This window comes from Mastigoproctus giganteus, chromosome 7 (genome assembly GCF_048544385.1).
Source record: "Mastigoproctus giganteus isolate SK-2022 chromosome 7, ASM4854438v1, whole genome shotgun sequence".
NCBI classification, from domain to species: Eukaryota; Metazoa; Arthropoda; class Arachnida; order Uropygi; family Thelyphonidae; genus Mastigoproctus; species Mastigoproctus giganteus.
Genome location: NC_143581.1, coordinates 50,158,796 through 50,184,840, shown reverse-complemented (window position 1 = coordinate 50,184,840; position 26,045 = coordinate 50,158,796). Strand labels below are relative to the sequence as shown.

General features: G+C 36.2%; 1 protein-coding gene across 4 annotated transcripts in view; it reads right to left on the bottom strand.

The window, feature by feature from the left end:
* Positions 1-3,739: 3,739 nt before the first annotated feature.
* Wdr59 (WD repeat domain 59) overlaps positions 3,740-26,045 on the bottom strand; it is a 350,259-nt gene continuing 327,953 nt past the window's right edge. For 3 of the 4 annotated variants that reach the window (XM_090376889.1, XM_090376890.1, XM_090376891.1), the window contains 2 exons: positions 23,808-23,915; positions 3,740-3,934 (listed from right to left, as the gene is read on the bottom strand). In XM_090376889.1, the coding sequence (XP_090233015.1) occupies positions 3,798-3,934; positions 23,808-23,915 (245 nt within the window). In that variant the 3' untranslated portion in view covers positions 3,740-3,797. Of the gene's footprint in view, positions 3,935-23,559; positions 23,594-23,807; positions 23,916-26,045 lie in introns of all 4 variants that reach the window. The other variant, XM_090376892.1, reaches the window with a different exon arrangement.

Below are 26,045 nucleotides of genomic sequence, written 5' to 3'. Positions count from 1 at the left end.
GAGAACTGCATACAGGTCTGTAAGCCTTATTTTAAGAAGGATGTATATCTGTTAGAATGGGTGGAGAGAAGGGCAACAGATTTATTCAAGGACACAAAAGAGTACTCTTACCACAAAAGATCAGTTTTGCAAATTGCAGCATCTGAAAAATAGGCACTTGCAAGGTTGTTGTTGTTTTGGTTTTTTAGGAGCATTAGCAACTAAGGCCATATTGCTCCGGGGATATGCGGTGGTCATTTCCTGACCTTTCCGCATCTGGTGTTCATGGGCACGAACCCCGGTCTAATCAAGAAGCGTGTGCTATGCACTGCTGCTCCTGCCCACCTGGCTACGAGGCACCTGCACTTGCTTGCAAGGAGACCTGAATGAGGTGTTTAAGGTTTTAATCGATTAACTAACTGATGAAATCTTTACTCACTCAGATAAGACATATATAGGGGGGGGGGCACACATTTAAATTTGAAAAGGATGGTTGCATGACAGATGTGCAAAAATTTGTTTTCAGTTCCATCTGGTGTTGTGGAAGTGGATAATCTGAATATATTTAAGGAAGTGTCAGACAAATTATTATTAAAGTAAAAGGACAGATGACATGGGTAGTAATTTTTTTCCTTTTTTTTTTTGGTTGATGCTCTATAAGCTTGCATCATTTGCCATTGATAATACTAATCCAGTCATATTCTACTGTCCGTTCTTATATATTCTACAAAAAGAATCTGTCAGTTCCTTACTCACCTTTGATGAAATCATATCCAAAGAACACATCTCTTTACTGGGATTAATTCTTACTTTTAATCATTCTTAGCAGAAGCACATATTGTTTCTCCATTGAAAAAAAAAATTAAAAAAATAAAACAACTTTTTACTTTTGCTCTCAGTGTTACTTTTCTTTTAATCAGTTGCTAACTTTACAAATCCACTCTATCATAGATGTTGTGTCCACTTCTACAGAAGTGCCCTCAAACCTAAAATTACTCTATCGTAAAAAAAAAACACCCCAATTGGGTTAATTAATGCTCTACTCTTGCACATTCATTCCACTTGCTATTACACAGATGTTCAGTTTGGTCTAGTTTTCCAGGGAAACATTTGGTATACATGATGGTATTTGGTGGAGGGGCAACAGGTGTATGCAGGTAAAAGTCTCTGTGCTGTTCCATAAGCTAGAATGAAGTACTCCTAGTGGCACTCTGGAAACTGAAAGCAGTAACTCTGTAACCATGATAAACACCACAAAAGGTCAATTGCAAACCTAACAATTTAGTATAAATTGGCAATCATTACTTCTACAATAATACCATTCATGGCCACCACACACACTTGAAATCCAGGATATGTCAGAACATGGAAAGGCAACTGTGGCATATTCATAGGAAAGCTTAAATAATCACTTTTAGGGGATACATAAATGCCAAATGTAGTTAGCGCGTGACATAACAGGAGAATAACATACAAGGTGACCATGCCACATGCACAGAATAAAATATTGTACTCTAAATACTTATGAAAAACAGGCAAATAAAAAGCATACATAGTTGATAGAATGGAGCATACAGGTAGTTCCTGACTTTACAAGTTAATTCGTTCTTAGTGCATGCTCATAAAGTGGGAATTTATTTCCCATAGACATAATGTTAAAAATAGGGGTTACATTATCAACAATGAAATTAGTTAGCAAATTAGTTTATATTTAAACAATGATTGATTTATCCAAAGAAATGAAAATGTAGCCTGTAAAATTATAATAATAGAAATTATTTATGACTTACAAATGTTAAAGAATGTTTATTCTTCATTGTCATCATCGACTAAATGCACACTCGTTGATCAGTCATTATTGGTTCGGCACTCATTGGTTTGTTGCACAAGGAGTAGTCTTCTTCAGAAATGCTTCGAGGCATTTATTTCCAAGATAATCTTCTCTTTTCTTTATAAATTTCAATAGCATGCATAAGCATTTTTTTAATGAAACGCATAAATTGCAACTAACACAATTTACGCAGAGTAACAAATTTATGAAGCTTAAAAAAAAAAAAGGAATGAAGAGAAAATTCTGAAAATTTATGTTTTTTATATGATTGAAGATTTCAGTTAAGGGGAAACATGTTTCACCAACGTAAAAAAACCACGCAATTTCAGCTATCGGTATTTTTTCAAATGCAATAACATCAAGTTTACTACCCATTTATAATTGCTTGCAGAACAGAAAAGCCCAATAAACTGGAAAGTGCAAATTGTTATTATTATTTTATGGTCATGTCCTTTAGAAAAATATTACAAAGCCATTCAAAATTGGTTCTTATAACAGAACATATGATAACGATGAAGGTTATCATATGTTCTGTTGTATCATATGTTTTTTGGTAATTCGTTCCACATCCAAGGTTGTGGAATGAATTACCAAAAAACTATGTGTTATTGGGTTTACATTACGATATTTTCACGATATGATGGTAATGGATTAATATTGTAAAACGGGGTAGACTGTATTGTATAGCTATGCACGTGGTTTGAAATTCAGTATTTATGAATGTTTAACATTCATTTTTTTGCAATTAATATTCATGTTTTAGATTTTGTTGATACTTGAAAAAAAAAAAAAAAAAAACTCGTAAAGCGGGAACTGCCTGTACTCAAAATGATTCTTACAATACAGGCTTGGGCTCATAAAGTCATACCATGGTGAATGGCATGCAGAATAGTTGAATTAGTAGTGCTGCAGGAAGCATGAATCCTTTTGTTAAGGTCTTGCAAATTTAGCATACATTCTCAATTTCACACAGCCCCAATAAAAAAAAGTTGAGGAATCAGTCTGGTGATAAAAACATCAACGTCTAGGTGGCCTTGACTTCGAGCCAGCAGGTCTGCTCTACTGCTATCACAGAGCAGACTTGCTGGCTCTCTCGCAAACATAGTCACTATAGATTTCAATTAAACAAATGATGCTGATGCTCTCTAACTTTCCAATTAACATTTTTGCACTACTTATCAATAGTTTTAATGCTAATGCTGCTAATTTACAAGAAATGCCACCGTTGTGGCTGCAATCTACCTAAATGGTTTTGTATGGGTATATATAGCCCTTTTTCTGTATATATCCATAAAAGTGAAGCATGTATATTTATATTTATCCATGAACATGGTCTTAACATCCTGGACATGGCAATATTTATAAAAGTAATATTTATAACAGCAATAAAAAAAAAAAAACTGCAGCCATTATCAACCCACTGCAGGATGGAAGCCTCCTCAACAATTCATGCTGAGAGAAATTATTATTGTTATTAGCTATATGGTGCAAGGAAGCCTGAGGCTTATGCTGTACCAGCCAAAAAAAAAAAAAAAAAAATTCCTCAGTTACCCTGATAGACAGAGAGAAAATTAGACAGGAATCACCAAGAAAGAGAAGAATGATGATATGGACCATAATCTGCCAGTCTACTCAAAGAGTGTGTGCTACTGCACTCTCACTCCTGACCACTTGACTATGGAGGCCTACTATCACAGCAATAGGATGATGTAAAACACAAGGAAATGAGAAAAAGTGCAATGGAATATATTTTTCATGACCACGGTAGAAAAGTGTTGGTTGGGGTTATTTTTAGATAATATGGAAATGCATTGAGATGAATATGTAATAGTAATAATAACTGTGAAACTCTTTAATCAATAATTAAAATGTTATTTTTTCATTAAAGTTTAATTTACATTTTTACAATAAACAAGAACAAGTGGTGGTTTTCTTGTGCAATTATTTTACATGGACTCAGTCCTCGGAAAATTTGATTTTCTTTACTTCAGGAACCAAAGATGTTACTCTCATTTAAACATTTACAACCACATCCAGCAGGGCAGACTTCCATTTCTTGAAACCATCGTTCCATGTGGTATGTGTGGCCTCCATGACCACATGCCAAACAAAAGCTGGAACAACCTTAACAAAGGAAATATTTATTACATTAATGTATATATATATAAAAAAAATGCATGTTATTGATTTCCACATATTCCTTTAAACATCAATAAATAAGCCAAATATCTACAGAAATAGACTGAGAATTAAAACTAAGAAATATATGTAAAATATTTTATATAATGCATATATTTTACAAAACTGTACTTTTGATATCACTTAAAGTTCATCTAGTGTAACTGCATGATATGGGCATGCACAATATCAGCAAGTGATATAGCATGCAATGTAAACACTGTCATCATTACAACAGAAATCTCAAGATTTTAAAAAGACAACTGGGAACATTATGCTTATGTTGTTCTTTATCCTTACAGAAACTGTGCTATGCCATTTCACATGTAGAAGTGAAACTGTCAAGTCACAAAATTATGCACAAATCCTCAAAGTTGAGCTGGATGTCTGACTGTATCATTTTGCTATACAACATACACGACCAGAGATGGCTCAACACAGCAACCATCCAGAAACCAGTGAAAAATGATTGAGCAAATAATGAATGGAAGATTGTGTATAGTGTATCTTGTGTGGTAACACCAGCGATTTCTCCCAGCTGCACAATAGTATCTCTGTGATGCATACAATACTCTGTAAAGGCCAGAATGTGAGTAATGTGGTTGTGTGTTATGTTGTTCAGCTGGTTTACTGGACTAGGGGCCTGGGGAAACACCACTAATCCCTATTTACCATCCACGGGTGTAGGGAGCCCATAAACTCTGGCAGAGCAAACCCCACGCAACTCCCCAGAAAGCTCAGGTTTTCTGGGGAGGGCTAAAATAAATAACGAATCTTTATTGAAAGGGAGCATGGGGGGGGAAATGGTCAGAGGATTGGAATAGATGGAGTAAATTGGTGTAAGTTGGAAGCATCCACTGGAGAGAGTGAGAAGAGGACAGAGGGGTATCTGGAGGAAAGAGAATATCCATCCCTCCCCCAGGGGAAGATAAAATCATAGGGTCAAAGAGTACATTTGAGCAGGTTGCCTTGCAATTTTGATTTTGAAAAACAATCTGGCAGGGTAAATTTCACACAGACAGTGAAGCAAAAGAAGTTATGAAGCAATGGTACAAACAGCATTCAAGACTTTTATAAAGTGGATAAAAAAAAAAAAAAAACACAGTTGGGATTAGTGCCTAAACTGAATTTTTTTTTTAATATAAAATGAAATACTAGTTCCTGGTTTGAAAAATAAAATAAAATTTATATATATGTATATATATGCAAGGTGGAATTAATAGGTCTATTTAAAAAAAAAAAAAAAAAAAAAAAAGTGAAGATGGACTCATAAATTACACAAAATGCCATAACTAATAGGAGAAGGATATAATAGTAGGGAAAGGAGTATGAAAATCCTATTTGTTATAAAGAATTAAGCAAAATTACAGGCCAAATTGAAAAGCCAATTAGAGAGAAGGTAACTGTAAAGCAAAAAATGATTAAATTAAAATAAGGAGTGATAGCCAGCATCAGAAATGGGTGGGTAATTTTGGTTATAAGTCCAAAAAAGGGGTAGAGCAAATATAAAATTCAAATCTGATGTTAGCTACAAGTAAAAATTGATACATGATAAGATACTTCATCAGGGTACTACACCCGATCATGTATCAAGGACTGTTTCTATACTTGTCCGTACCTGTGAAAGATAAGCTTTGGTTTTTTTTAAGGAGCATTAGCAACTAAGGCCATATTGCTCCGGGTTATGCTGTGGTCATTCCCTGACCTTTCCGCATCCTCCATATTTGGTGGTGACGGGCTCGAACCCCGGTTTAATCAAGAAGCGTGTGCTACGCACTGCTGCTCCTTCCCACCTGGCTACGGAGGCGCCTGAAAGATAAGCAAATTTAAGAATAAAACTGAGTGAGATCAAAAAAGGGGTTATAACTCTCTCACAAAATATGGACAAGGTAGTCCCAACGCAGTGTATATTTTATAGCAAAATAAATTAAGGTGAATTAAGACATATAGTGGTAATAAAATTAAATAGAAAAATAAAAATAAGTGTTTATAGTGCATGCTAGATGCAAAAAAAAAGTGATTATAAGCGAATGATGCAATTTAGACTAAATTTAATGAGCATATGTATATTCTCATTAAATTGGCTTTTCAATTCGGCCTATAATTTTGCTTAATTCATTATAACAAATAGGATTTTCACATTCTTTCTCTTTTTCACACATACAATACTTCCTTTTTTCTGCTGTTGTTCCCCTATTAGTTATGGCATTTTGTGTAATTTACGTGTACATCTTCACTTTTTTTTTTAAACAGACCTATTAATTCCACCTTGCATATATAAACTTGCGTATCCTTTGCTGCTGCTTTGCGCACTCAGGTGCATTTGTCATATTGTCTTTATTATTATTTTTTTTATTTCTCTGTCCACTTTTTAACCCAATATACTTATTTCTTATATAGATAAATAAATTTTCTGTTTATACTCCGAATGACCAAACGGTGAGAGGAGTTCACAAGATAGACATATATATATTACTTTTATTTTATAATATATATTACAAAACAAATTATTTTCTTAATTTGTTTTGTAACACTGAACACTTTTCTTTTCACAATGCTCCTTTATACAGATCATAAGATTAATGTTCGGAATCATAGTGTCGTTTTAAATTATATTCTTTAAAAACCAGCACAGTATCCTTACATACCAAACACACTGCTTTTTTATTGTACTCAATGAAGAAATAGTCTTCAGTCCACCTTTGATTAAAAATACAACACTCCAAATCAACTTTCCTCTTTCGGAACATTTTTAAGGATAATTTTTTAATTCAATACAAATTAATAATAATTCAATGCAATGAACAAGTTATATCAAAATAGTACAATTTCACAATATGAAAAGATTGATACATACATAACTATTTAGTGTACATATGACTGTATTGGACTACATCTACACATTTGATACAGTTGAGCTCGACACTTGCATGCCTGTACACGCAACAGTGTGACTCTCTAAAATGCTGTTTTAGTTCACTTTCTGCATGGGCTGTATAAAAATTATTTGTGGGTGGTAGGTTGGACACCATTGCTCTAGAACAGGAGTTCTTAACCTTCTTAGTTCCACGGACCCCTTTGTCAGTCAGGTGAATGCCAGAGACCCCTTCTCAGAATAACGTTTTTAAATGCATAAAATAAAATTACAAAAAAACCAGTTTAATGAAATAGTTACCAAAATTTAAAAAAAAAACATTATACAGTAATATATGTGTTTCTTTCTTACATTGAATAATAATACAATACATTTAAAATATAGGAAAGTTGAAGTTAAATTTTATTTTTTAAGGACATATTAGTGTGAAGACTATTGTTGTTTATCTTGAATAAGAATATTAGACTGTGGTGTGGTATTTGACAAGGCAACAAGCATGTCATGTTGGACATCTAATCGATTTCGATTTTTTGTTTTAATTGTTACAAGTGCTGAAAATCCCAATTCGCACAGATATATTGTTGCAAATGGTATCAAAACTTCCATAGCTCACTTTACAAGACGAGGATAGGCTTCTCTCAGGGAACACCAGAATTCTCCAAGGCTTTTTGAGGTAAACTCCAATCGTAATAAGTTTTTTGACCTAAGATCAATGAGTTCATCTTTGGTTAAGTCAACATCTTCGATACATTTTATATCAGAAAGAAAAGGATTTCAGATCCATGGTTCAATTTTCATGCCATCAAGATAGAAATAACTTTTAAAAGAGTTCTGTAATGTTTCCAAGTGTTTGCAGATATCTCTTTTCAAAAAAATTGAGAGAGAAGTTTGCATTTCAACTACATCTTGGTAAAGCACTTCCTGCAACAGTGGAAAGTTTGCAAGAATGTCGGTCTCTACTCTCTTCTTCCATATTGGTAACTTAGCCAAGAAAGCTTGTAATATTTCAGTTGCATCCATAATAGTGACTACATGACCTTGAATGGAAAAATTTATCTCATTCATATGGTGAAAAATATCTGCCAGTAAGCCAACCCATGGATAAAATCCTTCCTTTCAAAATGTTCCAAGAGTGGGTTTTCTCTTTCTTCCAGAAAAAAGTGAAACTTCTGCCCTTAGTTCGAACAAGTGCTTCAAGATTTGTCCTCTCGAAAGCCAGTGCACTTCTGTGTGGTAGGGAAGCACTTCATATTCTGCTCCCATTTCTTGACAGAATATTTTTAAAATACGATGATTCAGAGAACTTCTTTTGATAAAGTTGATAACTTTTATGGCTGTTGACAATACTTCTTTCAGGGTTGTTGGAAGAGTCTTTGTTGCCAGTGCATGTCTGTGTAAAAAGCAATGAGTGATGACAACTTGAGGGGCTTCTTTTTTCACTAAAGTAGCAAAACTAGATGTATTACCAAGCATCGCAGGAGCTCCATCAGTGCAAACAGAATGAAGTTTTCCTTTCCATTCAAAGTTTCGTTTGTAAAAAAAACTTTTTACCATTTCGAAAACGTCGACAGCCTTTGTAGTTTCCAAAAGAGACTCACAAAATAAGAATTCTTCTTTGATGGCATCAGCATGCATATAACGAACAAAAACAAGGAGCTGGCTACATTGAGAAATGTCTGTAGTTTCATCCAATTGCATACTGAAGGGGAATGGCGAGGCTGCATTTCCTCAATGACCTGCTTCAAAATATTAAAAGACATATCAACTATTCTAGAATGTATTACATCATTTGACAAGGGAACAGCTTCCAGTTTTTTTCTCTGTTCCAGTCCACAGATCAGTTCGATCATTTCCAGTGCATTTACTAAAGTCTCTCCAATAGTGTGGGGCTTCTTTTGCTTGGCAGTCCGGTAAGCAACTTTATAGGATGCTTCAAGAAAAGGTTTTCATGAAATGGAAAATCCAAGTTTTGGAAGTGTCCCTGCTTTTTCGAATTGAGATTTTTTCGCATGAAAAAAACCAGCATCTTTAGATGCATTTTCAGCATGGACAGACTTGAGATGGTCTTTCAGTTTTGCTGGCTTCATACTTCCGTTTGCAAGAATTTTTCTGCACAAAAAATACTGTGGTATTTGAGGCCTGTCAAGTTCATTAATGCAAGTGAAACCAAATAATACATAATTTTCATCATACTTCATTTTCTTTGACATTTCAACTTAAATTTGGTCTGTAACAAATGTTAAATAATTAATGCAATATTAGCAACTAAGAAAGACATATACGAAGACTGTATGCATTGACAGACACGGTGGGCGTGCATACACGCCTGTAGCACTGCAGGGGCCTCTGCTGTTGGACCAGTATACACGCACATAGCAGCGAAAAGGTTAAATTACACACTTCAACTCTTATCTAAACTGTAGGATGTGTTTGAACATACCTGGTTTACACTTGTAGCCAGCGTGTCTATTCGTGTTAAAAGTGGCCTACTAGGCGCTTATTTGCCGGATAGTTTGCCAACTATGTCGCACGATAGTCTGTCCACAGCAGAACTGCAATCAAGTGCGATCTAGCGGCAGGTCTAATAATAATTTCAAAGTAATGATGAGCGTAAGCGATTTTTTGAGATATCCAATAACTATAATATGATATGAAAATATCTGTTATTTCTATTGGTGACTACAGATACAGCTAATACAATTGTAATTTATTACATACATTCATAAGTGAAGGAAATTAATGAGTTGATTTTTTCCCATCCAAGCTCATGGACCTCCAAGGAATCCGTGGAAGTTTTAAGAAACCCTGCTCTAGAAGAATGATGGAAAGGCCATGTCTAGTTATTTTTATTACTTTTTTTATGTGAACCCTAAACATGAGAGGTATTAGAACCTATAGTACTTAGTACCATGCTTGGGTTGGAGGTTGAGAAGATGAAAGAAGATATTTGTTGACATTGGACTTGAACTTCTGTAGACTATAATTTTCAGGAAATATGTATGAAGGAAGGTTGTTCCAGAAAACGGCAGTTGAATGAATAAATGAGGAAGATGAAAAGTTGGTTCTGTGGGTTTGAAGTTGGACAGTAAATGGATGTTGGCTGGTGGTGGCATGTGTTCGGACTGTTTTGAAAGAGAGAGCGGGAATTATAGAAGCCAATTCAAAAGAACAGTGCCCGTGGAAGTATCTGTAGAAGAGGCATGCAGCAGAAACAGTACGTCTATGAGAAAGCAAGTGGAGAGACTCTGTTAGAGGTGAATCATTAATTAACCTAACTGCCCTCTTCTGAATGGAATCAAGAAGCCTGAGAGAGGTTTTGGAGGCACCACACCAGATGTGGGAACAATATTCCATGGCAGGGCGGATTTGCAATTTATACAGAGTGAGCAGCTGTTTGAAAGAAAAGTAACACTGAGAGCGAAAGAGAAAACCAAGTTTTTTCAGTGCAGAGAAAGCAATATTTGTAATGTGCTTGTGCCAAGAGAGATTAGAAGTCAGGGTAATCCCCAAAAGAGATATATCATTTTGCCTAGGAATCAGAGTGTCACTAAACATAAGCATAGGAGCAGAAGAATCTTTTTTGCAAGATATAAGACAAGACTGAGTTTTAGAAGGGTTGAAATCAACTAAGTTGTCTTTGCCCCACTGGAGAATTACCTGAAGATCGGCATTTAAGGAATTGGTAGCAGATTTTCGAGAAGTTGAAGCTGATTGAGCAGGACAAGGTTTCTCAAAATGGAAAGTGGAATGCAATGTGCTATCATCGGCAAAACTATGGATAGGATTTCCAGTCAATGGAAGAAGGTCATTAATATACAAGAGGAAAAGAGTGGGGGAAAGAAATGAACCTTGGGGGACACCGGAATTAGTGGAGAAGTTAGAAGACAGAGAGCCATCTACCATCACCCTCAGTGAGCGATCAGAGAGAAAACTGGATAACTAATTACTAAAAACAGTTGGCAAACCATAAGATGGAAGCTTGTTTAGAAGACCTTTATGCCAAACACGATCAAAAGCATTTGAGATGTCAAGAGCAACTACTTGTGTTTCATCGAACCTTTTCATTGAATTAGTTCATAAATGGGTAACATAAGCCAGAATATCACCAGTGGATCGACATTGACGGAATCCATACTGGCGATCGTTGATTAGACAAAAGGTTTCTAGGTAGTTTAAGAGTTGGCAGTTAATTGATTTCTCCATTACTTTAGAAAGAGTAGAAGTAATTGCAATGGGACGATAACTGGATGGGAGGGATTTGTCATCCCTTTTAGGAACTGGCTGGATATGAGCAAATTTCCAAGCAGAAGGAAAAACACCTTTGGAATAAGAAAGTGAAAAAAGGCGGCAAAGAAAAGGAGTAAGTTCAGGAGCACAGGTTTTGAGAACAAGGGGAAAAATACCATCAGGACCTGTAGCTTTCTTAGCATCAAGATTCATCAAAATCCTTCTAACATCCTTTTGACGGAAGACCACAGGAGGCATTGAATGGAGTGTGTTGGAAATGGTGGGAGGTGTTTTACCAAGATCATTAATACATGAGCTGGAAGAAAAATGGGATGCTAGCAGGTCAGCTTTATCCTTGGCTGAAGTGACAACAGAACCATCTGGTTTGGACAGAGGTGGGAGCAGAGATGGGCAAAAGTTACGGCCAATAGCTTTGGCAAGAAACCAGAATGCTCAGCTACCATTAGGGCAAGAAGCAAGTTTTCTACTCTTAGCCTGTTCAAACTCTAGTTTGGACTGATTAATAACTGCTTTACAATTGTTGTGAGCATTGGTGTAGGCAGAAAATGAGACTGAAAAATTAGAAACAAGCCAATTACGATATGCAACATTCTACTCTTGAACAGCCTTAGCACATTTATTGGAAAACCAAGGTTTAGATAAAGGACGAGATTTTAAAGTGGAGTGTGGGATAAAGGATTCCATTCCTACAAGAATAATTTCACTGACACGATCTGAGCAAAAGTTGACATCAGAAGTTTTGAAACAGTAACCCGACTAAGGAAAAGAAGAAAAGAAATCTCGCAGGTCATCCCATTTTGCATTCTTGTAATGCCAAACAACACGAGGATGGGAATAGCCATGAGATAAAGGCTCCATTGGAGAAGAGACAATCACCAAGTTGTGATCTGAAGTGCCTAAAGGACCTCTCACTTTGACCGTGTACTTAGAAGGGTTGTTTGTGAGAAAAAGATCAAGCGTATTGGCTGTATGATTAGGATTATCTGGTATTCTTGTAGGTAAATGAACAATCTGTGCTAGGTCATTAGTAATTGCAAAAGCCTCAGCATCTCGACCTGCTGGGTCGGTGTGACTAGAAAACGGAAGCCAGCTGGAGTTGTGAACATTAAAATCACGAAGGAAAATTACCTCATTGTTAGGAAAGTTGGACTGGAAAAAGTCAAGTTGCAAAGAGAGGAAGTCAAAGAGCTCCAAGTGATTAGTGGAGTTGGGAGAACGGTAGAGACAACAGATGAAGTTGACACAATGAGGTAGAGTGATTTGAAGCCAGAGAAGATCAAAGAGAGGAGATTCCAAATTGGCAAGTCTCTGACAGGGAATATCAGAATGGACATATGCACAAGTACCTTTGAGGCGAAAGGAATCATACAGCAAATAATTTGGGTATCTGAGATGAGCAGTAGTTGAATCAACTGATAACTGAGATTTTGTCAGAAAAAGTACATGGGGTTTGGCAGACTGCAAGTGGAAATGGACATCGTTGAGATTAGAATTGAGACCACGTATATTTGTGAAATGAATTAGGAAGTGCTTGGGAGGTTTAGATCTTTTCGCAGATAAGCTTGCTCTATTAGTTTGACAATTCATGGTGTATTCAATAGTAAGAAAAAGTGGGTGGCACATGCTGTATGAAGTAATGAAATTTTTGGATATGGCGTACACATGGTAAGAATATACCCAGATCCTTGACATAATGTGGCCTCGACAATGCTCCCCGCATACACACTACTCGGACTCCCTCCAGTCACTATCTGGCAGAGTAGAGGTAGCAAGATTATACACTAGTTGATCCAGAAGCCTCCTAGAGAGTTACCAATAGGTTCAGTCCAGTGTACTAAGTAGCAGCCGGCCTGCGAACACCGTTTTAGAGCTGTACCCTCGAATTGTAAGGAATATTGTGTTAGGATGATAACATCATCATAAATATGCTGATTTAGGCACACTTCTTCATTCAATATTGTTCTAATAGGACAATACAAAGCAGTAAAATTTTCATTATCTAATTTGTCTTTGCTTCTTTGTTTAAAAAAGGCTTTTTTTTAGAAATTATCCAGGGATAAAGAGAATCCTTTTCTGTTTCTGTAAATTGCCCATTGTGACCAAATGTGCAATTTACTCTATATGAGTATACTATTTGTCTTAACTTGACAGTAACTCTAGATAAGTTCTGTATTGTAAAAGAACCTTTTGCTTTTGTATGCATCTTGTCTTCTAAAACTTTCTTCCACAGTTATCTGAATACTAAATCTCCCACTTTAATAGTCTTCACTTTTGATTTTATTTACATATTTTTGATTTTTACTACCTTTCCTTACTGAACTGTTTTATGATGCCAACGGTTACTCTAAACCTTTCATTCAACTCTAAGTTTTGGTCATTGTGTTTGTATCCTGTGTATAATAGATATAATGTCACTAGGAAATGGAAGTGGGGGGGTCATGTCCATACAAGATGGTCACTGCAGTGTGTAGCTGTATTATAACAATATGCTGCCTGCTGTAGATAGTTATCCAAAGACCTAACATCATGAGATGTTAATTTACTTAAAATCACTTTTACAGACTAAATCTATCCATAATGGAGTCTATAAGCACTTGAGAAAATCTTTTAATATTAAATAATTTGCATCTATCAAAGTAGCAATTCTGATGTGGAGTTGGCACTTCTATCAGAAAACAATTCCTGAGGCCAGCCAAACCTACAAATAATATTATTATTTATTAATAAAGCAGCAATGGTTTCAGCTTCTGATCAGCCATGGCAAGTAGCTCTGTCAACCTTCAGAACATGTTGACAATGGACCTACTATATCTAGAGATATACACTGGAAGGAGTTTGTATTTCTTGGAGCTTTCCTTTGAAAATCCTTGGCGATTTGACATATGGGATAGACCTTAACATAATGTGCAACATCCTGCAGACTATTTCCTCCTTTAGGAGGAGAACACAGTCATATGCACCACATTTCATCAAACCACTACATCAGCATTTCATTGAAAATGATTCCATTGGGTAATCTTTAATTTGAAAGATTTTTTTTCTACATTAACATATTTGTTGCTACTGATGCTATAAAACTCACATGTACTGTAATTTTTAAGAAGTGTGAATAAGTGCGAAGTGTGAATTCTTATCCACCATCAGTTTATTGCATTACAGAATCAATTATAACAGTGTAAAAGTAGTAAAGGCATATGAAATTAAAAAATGCTTGATATCAGCATGCTGATTGAATTCTGCACTATTTACAGCAATGCTTTTTTTTTTTTTTATATCATCAGCTGTGCTGTAAAGACTTGGTATACAATTTTATTTATTCTTTGCATGTTTTGAAATTAGTTTATGTACGTGGAATAAAATTTTGAAGCTCGTTCTGATTTACAGCCCAGCCTAGAAATAAGTGTTCACTTTGTAGCTACGAATTCTCCACTTTTACTTTACATCCATTATTTATTTTTAGGCAGATATTAAAGAAGTTACTCCTCAACATTCCAAAAATTACACCATCTAGGGTACACACTCACAAATATATGAGGTGTAACAATAAAGTTCCTGGACTGGTATAGTCAAGTTTGATGAGTTTGAAAATAAATTGAAGTGGTGTGTTGTAGTTCAAACTTCCTCCAATAGACGGTAGTCCAGAGATTGTCCTGCAAAATTATTTTCAAGATGATTGTTGAGCTTCTGGCAAGTGTTCCAACCATAAGTAATTTTTAAAAAATATATAAATACAATTTTGATGTGATAAATCACATTTTAAATCTAGGTAAATCTAGCATTACATTACATAGCTAATTCACTAAGGTGTCCACCTCTTGTGAATCTAAAGAGGCTATGAGAGCTTTCAAAACTTAATTTTTTAATTCATTTTAAAAACTAAAGTTTATAAACAAACAGAATAAATTCAAGGAAAAAGTGACTATTATGTTACAACTTTTTTTTCAAAGTTGTCAATAGTGGCATTAAATTACTGACTGAAAAGGATTAAACTTGCATTAGGGCCTCCGTAGCCGAGTGGGCAGGAGCGGGAGTGCAGTAGCACACGCTCCAAGTAGATCGGGGTTCAAGCCACTGACTGCTGAATACAGTCGATCTGCCAGCCCACACCGGACCAGCGTGGCAGATTATGGTCCATTTCCCTCAGCATGAATTGTTGAGGAGGCTTCCATCCTGCAACCCACTGATGCTTCCATCAGTGGGTTGATAATGGCTGCACTTGACTTTTTTTTTTTTTTTACTTTTTATGGTAGCTACTCTCATAAGAAACGTTATGTCCTTAGTGTCTTCATTACTAAATTTTTAATTATGAGATATATTGCATGGCCAGTTTATTAGGCACACCAAGTTCACAGCATGTAGCACTTCTTTTAGTCCTAAGGTTGAACCACCTTATTGAATTCAGAGTATGAATTCGATAAGGTGGCGACAGCATTCCATTGAGATGTTGGCCCATACAGATTTGATATCTCCCAATTGTCTCACATTGGACGGTGGCAGATCCCTGCTGTGAACAGCTGATCCCACAGATATGCAACTAGGTTAAGATTCAGTGACCGAGCAGACAAATGAAGTATGGTAAAGTCACCCCCATGCTTCTGGAATGATTCCCAAACAATCTATACCTTGTGCCATGCTACATCATCTCTCTAGAAGTAACTATTACCAGATGGATAACCTGTAAACAAGAAATGATGCATCACGTTGGCAACAATGCTCAAGTAAGCTGTGGAATTCAGATATGACACTGGTATCAGAAAACTTAACGAGTGCCAAAAACACATCTCATGCTTCACCAGCTTACAGTCTTACACCTGGCCCTACTAAGTCATACAATAAGCACAGAACAACTATAACGGATTCATCAGCCAGATGAACTTTTTCTACTTGTCAAATGTTCTGTGTCAGTTTTCCTCTGATGTCTGCTTTCTTTTTCAGTTGATAAGAATAGAATCCAGTAGGTTAGTTTGATGCTGCTGCATCCCATCCATGGAAGGATGTAATGCATTGTGCATTGTACTACACCCCTGCACACTACTGTTGTACAACACTGTCATCTGGCCTACTGTGGCTCGTCTGTAAGACTGCACAATTCTTATCCTCCATCAGTTTATTACATTAACAAACAAGCTGCTCCCCCTGGCCACAATACTATAACCATCTGGATGTTTTCAGTTGTTAGACCACTATCGATACAATCTAGCAGGGTGACAGTGTCTGTGATATTGCACTGGATTGCCTGACATTAACTATAATACCATACTCAAAGCCACTTGGGTAATGTCATTGGCTCATTATTTCACTGAATTGTAGCCACTATCCCTCAGTATCCAACTAGCTCTTCTATATATATAGCTTAGTACAGACATACGACACTGTCTGGCAGAGCAGCGAATTCCTCGGATTAATACTAGCCACACATGTAAGGAACCCAAAGGCTTTAGCCACACCAGCCAAAAAATAACAATAAAAATTTAAAAAAATTGAAAAAACTATCTGTGTTTCCCTCATGCAGTTAACTATCAGGGTGACGTATGAATTTTCCCAAGCCACCTACCTCAATCATCCATGGAGTAAACTTCTGACAGTCCAGTCCAACCACCCTTTAAATTACTTATAATTAGTAGTAATGGAGGCATGGGATGCAAGAAAGCAAGTGTATGAGCTTATGTAGCATTAGCCAAAAAAAAAAAAAAAAAAAAAAAAAACACTCAAATTTTACACATCCATTCCCTCTAAGAGTTTGTCCAGTTCCTCCTTGAATTTATTCAAGCTATCAAGTTTGTTCCAGCAATTAACCACCCACTGGCTAAAGGCAAATTTCCGCACATCTGTTCTACAACTGTCTTTCCTCAATTTGAATTTATGCCACCTCAGGTTTGTAATCTGAGCAAGCAAAAGAATCCTATCAGAATTCACCACGCTCAACCCATTCAAGGCCTTATACACCTCAATCACATCACCTTGCAGGTGCCTAGTCTCCAGCCACTGCAATTTGCAGAACTTAAGCCTTTCTTGGTAAGAGGACCCCTTTGTTCCCCTCACTAATCTTGTTGTCTTCCTCTGTACATGCTCAAGCTCAAGCAACTCTACATCATTCCTAAAATGAGGCCTCCAGACCTGTATGCCGTACTCAAGGCATGGCCTGACCATTGCCTAATACAATGGAATAATCACCTCCTTTTCTCTACTGTTTTTTTTTTTTTTTTTTTTTTTTTTGTAGTTGTTGGAGCATCGGCTTCTATGGCCATAATGCACCTCCCAAGGTTTTTGCAGTACTTTGATCCAAGTCCGAGGTGGGATTCAAACCCGCGACCTTTGGGTTGCCAGGCAGGCACTTTACCCACCTGGCTAGCCCGGCTGACTTTTCCCTACTAGCAAAATTCCTAATTCCTGTATATCATTGGCAATACTCTATCAACTGCTCTGGCAGCCTGTCTGCATTGCTCAGAAAACTTCATATCTGACTGCACAATTACTCCCAGATCTTTTTCATTTTCTACCACCCTAAGTGCAGTACCACACAGTTGGTACGTTCCACTGGGGTTACTTCTACCCATATGCAGTACTTTGCATTTGTCAATGTTAAACTTCAGTTGCCACTTCTCAGCCCATCTGCCCAAATTTTCTAGACCCCGTTACAGTAGCACACTGCCATTACTGCATTAACAACCCTGCCAACCTTTGTATCATCTGCAAACTTCGACATTAAGCCTGATATACCTTCATCAATATCACTGATAAATATACAAAATAACAGTGTGTCCAACATCGAACTCTAGGGGACTCCGCTAATAACATTAGTACACGAAGACCCATTCCATTGATTACTGCTCTCTGTCTTCTCCCACACGTTTTATTTTAGCCAGCGAGTTATAAATTACTGGAATAAGTTGCCTACGTGAGTGGTAGAGGCTGACAGTTTGGGGAAATTCAAAGCTCATCTGGATAGTATCTTCGGGTCAGGGAAGCGCATAGGATTATAGGTTTAATTTTCTTTTTTTTATTAATTATTATTATTTATATATTTTATTTTTTTATCATCGTTTTGTTCAGTTTTTTTTTTTTTTTTTTTTTTTGGCTGGTGCAGCATAAACCATAGGCTTTCTTGCACCATGCGACCATTATTAATACTAATACTCAACCACCCTTTTATCCATTGTAGCAACTCAACCTTAATACCATACTGCTCCAATTTGTACAGTAGTCTTCTATGCGCAACAGTGTCAAAAGCTTATCTGAAATCCAAGTATGTGATATCAAAATTATTTTTTTGCATCCGGTTCCTTTGTAACCACTTCATAGTATTCATTTAAATTTGTCAGACAAGACTTTCCCTTAACAAACCCATGCTGTGTCTGAATTATTGCTGCATTCTTGTCTAGATGATCCTGCAATGCATCTTTAACTAGTGACTCCATTATTTTCTCCAGAACGGAAGTCAAAGTATCTGGTCTATAATTACTTGTGTCACCACCTTTAGATTTCCCTGAGTCCAAGGATGCTCTTATAATTATGTCTAAGGGTTTGCTTACTTTGTTTGCTGCCTCCTGTAATATAACCGGATAGATCCCACTTCCCCAAATGCCTTTGTTCAAGGTCAACAATTTTTCCCACACTTTGCTTTCAATTAATTAAATCATTAAACACCCTGTTAGAGTTTGATAAACTTCTGATATTTTCCTCCCTTAATAACTCCTCATGTGAATGCAGATGCAAAATACTCATTCAGATTATCAGCTTTCTGAGCAGGATCATCAACAGTCGAACCATCAATATCAAGTGGACCAACCTGATTCATCCCTTCCTTCCATCCCTTCCCTTCCTTCTAGAGTTTATATAAGTAAAGAAGTCCCTGCTGTGTTTCTTAGCATCCTTTGCCAAAGATTTATTGTAATCTGCCTTCACTTGCCTAATCTCCTTTGTGATTTGATTACAAACTAGCTTATATCTGCCATAGGCTTCTGTGTTGCCTGATAATTTATATGCATCCTGTGCATTTTACTTCTCTGCGACGAGTCTCATTAGTTCATCTGACATCCATTTAGGCTTAAACCTTGAACAATATTTCTTAATCGGTATGAAAAGACTAGTAGCTTCCATGATTAGTCCCTTGAATGCTTCCCACGTAGAATTTGCCATTGGTTACATCATCAGTTGGTTCCACTGTACAGGATTAAAAAACTGTCTGAGACCACTGTAGTCACCTTTATTGAAGCAAAAATCCTTCCCTTTACCCCTGATGGTAATTATATCTTTAAGCAAATCCCACATCAGTACACTGTGATCTGCCACCTAGTGGTTCCTTTATCTGAAGATTCTTAATGCACGGATCATCACTACTGATAACCAGATCAAGAGTATTATACTTTCTGGTTGCCTCATGAACATGCTGCTGCAGAAAACAATCATCCAATAAATCCATAAAAGTCTTGCTAGTGTGTGTGACCAACCCACAAGGTCCAGTCAATATCTGGAAAGTTAAAATCCTCCATTATAACACAATCTGATTTACTAGCGTATTCTACTTCTCTGTACAACTGTTTGTTGTTCTTATTAGAGCCTATACCACACTCCTCTCATTTTTGCTTTCCCAGTACTTATGTCACACCAAACCGACTCAACAGTGCACTGTACATCTGTGTGAATCAGATGCACTTCCTTAGATTGTATGTTTTTCTTAATTAACAGCATAACCCCCTCCTCCCTTCCTATCCTTTCTGTATACATTGTACTCCCCAAATTCCAATTGTGCACTCGTTTTATAATTGTGTGACACCATGCTTCTGATATCCCAACTTCAAATTTATTTACTATAATTCTAACATTGGTGTATGTGCAAGTATACATGCACCTATTCTTAATCTTAGTTACCCTTACACAGCCCATGCATTTATTTGTTTCATGATGACTCCCACCAATCCCTAAATCCCCCAGCGCCCTGCTCTCCAGGGTGCCTCTAGTTTCAGAATCAATTATAACAGTGAAAACCTTGTCCTCATTTGCCATTCTGCTACCCACTGTTTTCCAGAATCCTATAATCAAGTATATCCCAAGGTGCCTGGTTACCAAGCTGTGTAAGCCCACATACCTGAAGGCTTTTCTCATATGGAACCTTTTTCGTGGATACCACCCAAGCAGGTTATCCCTCTTTGGGCCCCTTCAAGAATCGTGATGGATAAAGTCTACCTAATAAATTAGCCATTCTGTGTATATTAACATGCATTTGCATATCAGTTTTGCTTTTGTACCTAAATATTGTATATACAAGGTATCACAAAAGTCCTATGGCAGGAATAAATAAAATTTTCTTGTTGCAGATTCCAACTAGTAGCTTAACAATGTGAAATTAAGTGACTAAGAAATAAATTAGTGTTTCTTTGCTAGATATTTTGACTTTGTGCCCACAATATACATTGTAGAATTAAATGCTTATACAGGGAGGGATTAGAAGTCAGGGTAATCCCTAATAGAGATATGTGATTCCATCTAGAAATCTGAGTGTCATTGAAGATGAGCATAGGAGCAGTAGACTCTTCTTTTCAAGAAATAAGAATGATTGAAGTTAACTAAATTTTCTTTTCCCCATTAGGGAATTACCCAGAAATTGGCATTTAAGGAATTGGTGGTAGATATTTGAGAAGTTGAGCCTATTCGCATAGGGCAAGGTTTCTAACTGGGAGATGGAAGGCACAGTTATATCTTCCATATGAGAAAGAATTAAAATAAAAAGAAAAGCACAATGATAATAAGAAGGCACTACCAATTTGGAAATGCATTGCTAACAGGTTCATCAAAAGAAACACACTAAAATAAAATAAAATAGAGAGCTGGGCACACAATCAAAATACTAATGAAGGCAATTTATTTCACATACATTTCCAAATGGGTGTTCTTCCAAGCAAATTATAACACGATTCAACAAAAAAATTCTTTGAATTTGTTTCCTTTCTTAAAATAGGCAAACTTTACTAATTTTGGGTCGAGAAAAACGAATATGACTTCAGAAATTTTTTATTAGCTCTAGTTTTTGAGACACAGTACTTTCACTATTGTCTAAGAATATAGTAATTTCAGTAGTAGTTGGAGTGAAAAGTAATATTAAAACAATCTTGTGTTTACATTTCCTTGCTACAACATAAATCACAACAAGAATACAAGAAAACTATAAAGGAATCTAAAGTACTTTCTCAAAATGTGGCCTATTCACGACAGTGCCTTCTTTTCGCTTGTTGCTTGAATTCCACCTACCCTGATATTTTCTTTCCATTGCCTGTCACTCACTGCACCACAGTTGTCAGGGAAGAAGTCCAGATGAGAGTCGAGAAAGTGGATTTTCAGTGACATGTTGCAGCCTAATTGATGATACTTTTCTAGAAGGTTGTTTACAGTTTCCAGCTCTTCGGTTTCCCAGGAAGTCATGCACAACACTTTTAAAGGCTTCCCAAGCTGCATTCTCATTACCCTGGAGGACTCGCTCAAAGTTTTCATCCTTTAAGAGTTCACAAATTTGCAGACCAAGAAAGATTCCTTCCTTAACCTTAGCATCACTCAACAGTGAAAATTGTCCTCTCCGGTACTTGAAAGCTTCTCCATCCTGGTTCATCCCCTTAACAAAGTTCTTCATGAGTCCCAGTTTGATGTGTAAAGGGGACAGAAAAATTTTGCTTCTATCAACCAGAGGATTGTGCTGGACATTTTTTCCCCCCGGGGTCGTAGATTTTCCCTTATAGGCCAGACTTTTCTCTTGTAGTGTGAGGACCTAGCTCGACTATCCCACTCACACAGGAAACAGCAGTACTTTGTGTAACTCATATTCTCATATGTCTCCTTCACGTGGACAGCATGGCCTAGAGGAATTGAAGGAAGAGTGTTGCCATTGTGGAGCAAAATTGCTTTTAAACTTAGCTTTGATGAGTCTATGAATAGCCTCCAGTCCTGTGGGTTGTGCTCCACATTCAAAGCTTCTTGATTAGACCGGGGTTCGAGCCCGTGACCACCAAATATGGAGGATGCGGAAAGGTAAGGGAATGACCACCGCATATCCCCAGAACAATATGGCCTTAGTTGCTAATGCTCCTAAAAAAAATAATAAATAATAATAACAATAACATTCAAACCTGTCATCAAACCATTGACATCAACAGCAGGCAGCAAGGTTGTTGCCTGCTGTGATGTTAAATATGGAGTCAAAGCATTCTGCCTGCTCCAGTACACGGACACCTTGACATTTGGTTGCAGAAGATTTCATTATTGGAGCCTTAATTCCAGAAGCTCTGCTTTATCTTTGATAGATCTAGGTCTCGAATTAGATCACTCAGTTCACTTTGAGTGATTCTATGTGCTCACTCGGCGACTCAGGTTCTGGCACAAAATCAGGATCCTGTGATGTTGAAGGCCCAGGTTGACCATCATTCCTCACACTGTCCCCATCTTCATCAGACTCCAAAGTGTACTCTTCTGGAGGGTAAGGTACAGGCAGACCAGCCCCATGTGCCATTGGTTGGATAGCTGATGGGATGTTGGGGTATTCCACAGTCCACTTCCTTTTTTTTTGACATACCATGCCATGCTGAAAAGGAGGCACCATGCAGAAATAAGTCATTTACATTATCTGAAGGCTCCCTCCAAATCATTGGGATAGCAAAAGGCATTGAACATTCTTTGTTATTCAACCATCCAAGGAGATTTACAGCACGTGTTGCAGCAAATATGAGGTGCCCACGGTTTATCTTCATCCCCTACCTTACAGCCAAAATAATGGTAGTAGGCTGTCTTCACAAGTGGAGTCAATTGGCATTTCTAAGTGGAAAATGTCATGTCACCACACACATAACAAAAATTGTCAACACTGTTAATACATTTATGTGGCATTCTGGCTTTTTACCTAATTTTTGTCCATAAACCGGAAAAAAAAAAAAAAAACCCACATGGCGTATCGATTCCTGTTTCAGTGTTACCAACCTATCTTTTCTCTAGACTCCAAAATTCCCTAGTATTCACCAATATTCCCCTAAATCATAAGAGGGGCTATATTATGGAACCGAGAGCCAACTAAGAGTTTTAAATGTTATATTCACTTTTCTCATGCTAAAATTAAGAAGAATTGACTATTTTCAAGCCACATGTTTTGTGTTGACCAGTGTTATCATTGTTTAGATTTCTTATTTTAATCTTTTCTTATATGCAAATGTCAGGGGTGAATTACTATTAATTTAAATAAATAAATATGATCTTTATTGTAAGGTATTCAGACTTTACAAATCCTTCATGGCACTAACCTGGGGTTAGTACTGATAATACAGTAAACAGGCTTGGACTATAATTTAACAGTGACACCTGGTATATTTATTTACCAGAAATTAAGGAATAAATAATAAATTAATCATACTAATCAATTCACCTTTGAATTCATTAAAAAAGTCAAAATCAAAATTAAATTGGGTACAACCTTTTTCTTTAACTGAGTCTTTCCATCCTATGATCTGAATAGCATTAATTAAACAAAAAAAAAAAAGTTGAGGAAAGTTAGTAAGCTAATGAGTATGTGATTAACACAAAAGAATTATATAATAATCCTGTCACTGTTAACATAATTTCTCTTACCCAAAACTATTACTTTGTAACATTTTTCACAGTATTTTTTTTTTTTAAGAGAAAAGGCTAAATTTTATCAGTGATGATCCTTTTTAATCTTACCTTTCACTGCAACATGACATATCACACAACGAAAACTATAGCTCTTGCAAGTCACGCACTGTGCTCCACGTACATCTTGGTGACAATGCTGGCATTCAGTTACAAACTCTGAAATTAAAAGAAAATTAAGAAAATTTGATTATGCATGCAAATTTAAGAAGTGCATAAATTATTTAACATATGGTTTTTATGATTTTATAAGTCTATTATATTAATATATCATGCTTTTATCATCAACTGAAGTTTCAAGTAATATGACTGCAGCAAGTGCTGCTGCCATAATTACCTGTTCAATTAGAGACACTGATTATATAAGAAAGGGAAATCTCACAATTTTACTCAAAAGTAGTTTTGTGTACTGTCTCTCCTCTCAGTCCTGGAATGTTTATGAAATGCTTAAATTCTGTTATTCAAAAACATCAGTTTTAAGAGTGGGTGAAGTAACGAGCCTATATTAATGCAAAAATATTTGCATAACTTTCTGATATTTTGCATATAATTCGCACTGTGATAATGAGAATAAATACAAAGTTATATTTTAGACAGAATGAAAATAATTTTCATAGAATCAACCATTTAATATAATCTTGGATATTGAGCTGGATATCATCATTCTTCTCTCTTTCTTGGTGATTCCCTTCTACTTCACACACACACACACACACACACACACACACACACACACGGTTACTCGGGAATTTTTTAGCTGGTGCAGCATAAGCCTCAGGCTTCCTTGCACTATATAGCTAGTAGTAGTAATAATAGTAACATTATACTGTTAATTTGTTAATTAACCAGTACCTCACAACATAAAACTATGGAGTTCACTTGAGTACTTCCCCATGACAATTAGAAATTAATATTACGAAACTAATCAATATTAACATTACAAAGAACTTATATTTCACAGAAATTAGGACTTAAAAAAAAAAAAAAAGTAATGCTGTTCTGATTTATGTCATTGTAGGGCTTTAGGGGCATCAGTAACTTAGACTATATTGTGCCATATGTGTATCATATCTGTACAAGTGTGTGTTTATGAGCATATCTGAATGTTGTGTTGGCTGAGAAACCCAGAATAATTAACAAGCTAAACCCCATTCACTCCATCAGACAACTACAGCCCTAACTGAAGAAGCCTTTAAAAATTTCTCCAGTCTATGATAGGAACGAACCCAAACTACTATACTTTTATATATATATTGCCATAGAGGAAAATATAAAATAATATTACTTTCCAAACATTTAAATTGGTGGTCATGTGGGAGATCAAAAATATTCATAATCACCTGCTTGCTAGTAAATGCAAGCTCCACAACTTTCGCTTCAAGCTGGAATTTTTAAGTATTCAAATTCCTAACAGTTTCAATAATATTGGCCGAAAAGTCTTGATAATTATAAGGTTTTCAGTCATGTTTGGCATAAAGGTCATTTGAGCAAGCTTCCACTTTATGGCCTACCTTATATTTTTTTGCAACTGGCAGACAGTTTTTGTTTTGAACGCTCAGTGATAGACAACATTTTCTAACTTCAAAACTTACAACTGAAACTCTTTTAAAGCACTGTAATATAATTTCTTTCTGACTATTGCATTTTAAGGATTTTTTTTTTTTTTTGCTAAATCTGGAAACCAAAGAATTATTGTAAACCAGAGGTTCCCAAACTTTTATATACTCATATATTCCTCTCAAATATATTTCATAAATTTCAAATGCAAATAGACAGATTTTGCATAAAATTTAGCTGAGTATACATACTTTTTTTCTATAAAGTAATATATCCTTCAATACATGTAACTAAACTACATCAACAAAGAAAAGGATTTTTAAAAAATGTTTGTCCATATTGTTTTTAAAAAAATCTTTATACAAACAACAGGCCCCCCCCTGCAAAGCCCCTTATACAGTAGACTTTTTTGATATTTGAATGTGGGTAAGTCAAATTCCTTGATACCCTGAACTCCAATAATTTCATGTAAAATTCTTGTTAATTTGAAGTGCATATGATGCTGTTCTCAATAACTTGACACTTTTGTTATTCAGTCTTGTAAAATTATGATTAGACTGGGGTTCGAGCCTGTCACCACCAAATACGGAGGATGCAGAAAGGTCAGGGAATGACCACCGCATATCCTGGAGCAATATGGCCTTAGTTGCTAATGCTCCTAAAAAAAAAAAAAAAAAAAACCAAACCTGTAAAATTAGGTCAACACAAAATGTTTCCATGTGGGCTAAATCA